The following is a 4,758-nucleotide window of genomic DNA, read 5'->3' as shown; positions in this document are numbered from 1 at the left end:
GCCCACAGTTAACATCATTGCTACTTGCTTTTAACAGCCAGGTCACCAGTCCCCCAGTTTGACTCCTCCACCTGGGATGCCCCACTGAGGGCTGCTGAGGTCAGGTCAGTAAGGGCAGTGAGCACCACCAGCCCAACATGAAGTGAGAGAGGGTCTCTGAGGAGATGGAGTGCTGGAATGAGCCTGCCTTGTCACGAAAGGACACGCGCTCCTCGTGGGACTTAATGCCACAAGATACCTCTCTGTAACTAGCAGGCTGGATGTGCAGTCTGCTACCTTCCTCTGGCTGAGAAGATTGGCTATGTGGCTCTTTTATCTTATCAGCTGATGTGAATAATCACAGATCTCTACTGATGTTACACATCCCACTTCTGTATTTAAACACAGGCCAGAACCTGGAACCATCCTGTTACAGTTCCGTGCTCCTCGCTGGTCGGTGTCGTATTTCCCTCCTGCTCCTTCCCTCTGCATTGTCACTTTTTTACATGAAGAGAGCCAGTCCTTTTCCTGTACATATGTACACAGTCACTTCTTTTCACAGAGAGCTCTGCTTTAAAACGCCAGCTGCCGTCCTCCAATGAGGCAGTCATCATACATAAGCTGCAAGAAGGAAAAAAAAACCAAAACAAAAGCTGTTTAATGGCAAACTTGTATCCACTCTGGGATGGCTGCCAAATTCTGCATGTCCTGACTTCACCAGTGTGTAAAATTCCTACACCAAAATGGTTATGTTTGCCATTTTAACAGCACTGGGAATGTGAAGAAAACAGATTCTGGGGAGGCGAAAACCACCCACGAGCTTGAATTTCAGCTCACGAGGGTCTGTAGGTGTCAACAACAGGAGGGTGTTCAGAGAACCATGTTCTGTGAAGTTAATTTACCTGCCCTCATGTTATTTTTTTTTCACATTTTAATTCTTAAATTTATTCAGTTTATCTGCTTGCCCCAGCTGCCACCATGCTGATGGCTGACAGCATGACGTTACCGCATGGGCCGTGCACACCCATCAGTTACAGAGGTAAGGGGTCACTGGAGCATATCATCACAGTGACACCAACAAGAGGTATGGCAAAGGATAAGATTGAGGTTATGGTTAAGGATATGGTTAAGGACAGGATTTCCCCTTTCTCTTGAAAAACTACGAAGAGCTGCTTACTTCATCCTCTGTGAACTCAGGCTCCGATTCACTGCTCTCCTCATCCTCACTTTCCGGCAACATCTGTAGGTCAGCTGTGGTCAGCTGCTTCAGCTGTTCCTGTATGTTGGAGTTGTCTCTTCCCCATGTGAGCTGATAGGGGGAATAGCCCTGGTAGGTCACTTTGTTGACGTCTGCCCCGTGTTTCACCAGGAGCGAGACCAGGTCCGAGTTCTGCAGGTCGACAGCCAAGTGCAGCGCTGTTCTGCCATTGCATGGCTCCTGCAGGGGAAGGCACACAAGGGTTGCTGTGTTAGGAGAGGCAGAGCCAGTGCCAGATCTGTTGGCTGTTATGACTACACAGCCCTCCTCAGTTCACTTGGCAGTATACATTACATACCTGAGCATTTACATCTGCTCCCAAGGACAGCAAGTACTCCACAATGGCCAGGTACCCTTGAAGAGATGCCAAATGGAGACACGTATGTCCTGCAAAACACAGACCACAGGAAAACCTGAGTCAGGCTAACCTATCGTTCACTTGAAGCCAAGATGACAGGACAGCATGGTATCTATGTTTGCAGTTCATTCATGGCAAAGGGTGTTTTCCAGAAGAGCTTTCCAGCTGCCAGTAAGTATGAATAATGGGGCTGGATTTTAGAACAAAATAAGTATGTTAAGAGTCTTTGTTCCAGTGTCTGACTGCAACTTACTGTAAGAGTAAAAAGAATCTAAGAGCACTGCAAAAGCACTCACTAAAAGAGCAAAATTCAAAGCAGTTAAGAGCCAACAGGCAGGAGTAAGGAGGCCTGCAAGACAGTGAAGTCAGGCACTGCTGGATCTTGAATGAACAGAACCATCCTTCTCCAACTTTCCATCTTTGAGCTCTACAGGGCATCAACCCTACCCCCTGCACAGCACACTGACACTGACTTGAGGGTGCTGGTGGATGAGAAGCTCAACGTGAGCCACCAGTGTGCACCTGCAGCGCAGAAAGCCAATCACATCCTGGGCTGCATCAAGAGAAGCATAGCCAGCAAGCTAAGGGAGGTGAGACCCCATCTGGAGTACTGCATCCAGCTATGGAGCCCCTGTTACAGGAAAGATCTAGACATGCTGCAGTGTGTCCAGAGAAAGGTCACAAGGATGATCAGAGGGCTGGAGCACCTCTCCTACAAAGACAGACTGAGAGAGTTGGGGCTATTCAGTCTGGAGAAGAGAAGGCTCCAAAGAGACCTTATTGTGGCCTTCCAGTATCTGAAGAGGGGCTTCAAGAAAGCTGGGGAAGGACTTTTTAGGGTGTCAGGTAATGATAGGACTAGGGGGAAATGGAAAAAAATAGAAGTGGGTAGATTCAGATTGGATGTTAGGAAGAAGTTCTTCCCCATCAGGGTGGTGAGACACTGCAACAGGTTGCCCAGGGAGGTGGTGGAAGCCTCCTCCCTGGAGGTTTTTAAGGCCAGGCTGGATGTGGCTGTGAGCAACCTGATGTAGTGTGAGGTGTCCCTGCCCATGGCAGAGGGGTTGGAACCAGATGGTCCTTGAGGTCCCTTCCAACCCTACCAATTCCGTGATTCTATGCACAGCGGTGTGCCCGTACCATTGTAATTGGTGGCCTGCAGGACAGCGAGGAGGTGGTGTGGCTGGCAGTACTGTGTGAGGACACTGACACTCCTGAGGGAGCCCTGCTGGCAGGCAATGTGCAGGGGGGTATTCCCTCGGAAGTCCCTGATTTCCAGGTCGCATCCGGCCTTCAGAAGGTGCTCGGCAATTTCAGGCTGATCAGTGATCACTGCCAGGTGAAGGGGAGTCTGCAGGCAACAGAGAAAACACAGCCCTGTAAGTTACTCTTAGCACCAACCTCTGGACAAAACAGATCCTTCAACCAGTTGGTGATTTGTGTCCCCCCCCTTAAACTCCATTCTTTATGCTTCCCAACATACTGTAGAGTTGCCCTTCAGTCTGGAAGTGGTGAACTTAGGGTTCTCTGGATACCAAACAGCCAATCCATAGGAAGGGTGTTATTAACATCCCAATAAAGAGGGATGCAACCCATTGCATCACATTTGAAAAATGCAGGCATTAAATGCCACTCTTGGGGGAGAGGAAGCATTCTACTAACACTGGCAGGAGCCAGCTGGGGACTTTCCCAAATGTAGGTTTTGATTGAATTGATTCCATCAATTAAAAACAAAAAAGGAAGGAAAAAAATAAAGGACTTTTTGAAGGACAATTCCCCAGTGGGCTCCTGTGGGGGTGAGGGGAGCTGATCCATATTTGGGGATGCCGACGTGAAACTACCTGGCTGAGGTTGTTCTGGAAGTTCAGGAAAGCAGAGTCCCCGCCCGTCTGCCGAATCACCTCCAGGCTCAGGGCTTTTTCCTCGTGAATAATCGCCAAATGGAGAAACCTGCAGGAAATAAATAAGTAACTAAGTAAATAAATAAACAGAACGACCCAAGTGCAAATCTCCAAAACCTACGTCAAAAGGGGGCGGCCCGGGGCAGGCTCCTGCGCGGGTGTCGCAAGCCGGGGCTTTCAGCGGCCGGGGCTTTCCGCCGCCGCGGAGCCGCCTCTTCCTGGCGGCCCTCCAGGGACTTTCCGCCCTCCCCTCCCTTCCCTGCCTCCCCGCCGCGGCGCGGCCCAGCCCGGCGCCTCCCCGCCGGCGGTACATCCTGTCCTTCCTCACCGAGCCACGTCCCTCACCGAGCCACGACCCCCACGGTATCCCTGTGCCCCCCGTCCCGTCCCCCATAACTTACGTGTCCCCGTCCTCTGTCAGCTGCTGTGCCCAGGCGGGCGGTTCGCGGGGCTGCAGACGTATGTCCTCCAGCTCCTTCACCAGCTGTCGGTACTCCTCCTCTTTCATAGAGTCCAAGCCGCTGTCGTGGCGATCGTCGAGCGGCAGCCCGCCCTGGCGCTCTTTCTTGGGTTGCTCGTAGCCCTCCATAACCGGCGGCTCGACGGGGCGGCGGGCGCTGATCATGGCAGCGAAGCTCCGGCTTGCAGCAAGTGAGCAGCAGCGGTGGCGGCGCTTCGCATATACACCCCGGCGAGGGGGATTTCTGCGGGGGTGGAGCCGCCAAGGACGGGAATTTCCAGCCACTCAAAGCCCGATAGACGGGTCTGGTCCTGCTCGGCGCCGCCGGCAGTAGCAGGGAGGGCGGAGCGGCTCGGGCCGGCCCCTTCCCTCTTCTCTCCCCTCCCCTCCTCAGTCCGGGGAGGGGGGAGGTGGGGAAGAGTTCGGCACGGGAGGGGGCTTGGCGTTCTTCCACGTCAGGGGGAAGTACTCATCTCCCCGGCGTCCCCGCCGGTACTTCCCGGCTGCGCTCCGGGCGGCTGCCCCTTGCTGGCTTTCCCGGGGGGGTTTCCCTGCCTTGCCCGGTGGTGGGGCTGCCAGTGCCCCTTCTGTGGCAGGGCAGCGGGTATGCAAGCCACCGCGGGGTCCCATTGCCCACTGCGGGGTCCTGCATACCACAGGAGTCTGCACCGGAGTCCCCTCGCAGGGGTCCTTTGCATGCTGGGTTTCACTTCACATGCTGGGCGCTGCCGGCCTTGATTGCGCTCTGCAGCCCACCCTGACTTTGCACCAGCTTTGCTGTTGGGCAGAGAGGCCGTGAGAT

At 53.6% G+C, this 4,758-nt stretch overlaps 1 protein-coding gene across 1 annotated transcript; it reads right to left on the bottom strand.

The window, feature by feature from the left end:
* Positions 1–207: 207 nt before the first annotated feature.
* Positions 208–4,295, bottom strand: NFKBIA (NFKB inhibitor alpha). The gene is made up of 6 exons (XM_054162077.1): positions 3,898–4,295; positions 3,437–3,545; positions 2,736–2,946; positions 1,536–1,624; positions 1,157–1,417; positions 208–600 (listed from the first exon to the last, which is right to left on the bottom strand). The coding sequence occupies exons 1-6, from the start codon at positions 4,119–4,121 to the stop codon at positions 553–555; spliced, it is 942 nt and encodes a 313-aa protein (XP_054018052.1). The 5' UTR covers positions 4,122–4,295; the 3' UTR covers positions 208–552.
* Positions 4,296–4,758: the final 463 nt, after the last annotated feature.

This window comes from Dryobates pubescens, chromosome 5 (genome assembly GCF_014839835.1).
Source record: "Dryobates pubescens isolate bDryPub1 chromosome 5, bDryPub1.pri, whole genome shotgun sequence".
NCBI lineage: Eukaryota > Metazoa > Chordata > Aves > Piciformes > Picidae > Dryobates > Dryobates pubescens.
The sequence above is the reverse complement of the archived record's forward strand: the minus strand, read 5'-3'. Positions and strand labels throughout refer to the sequence as shown.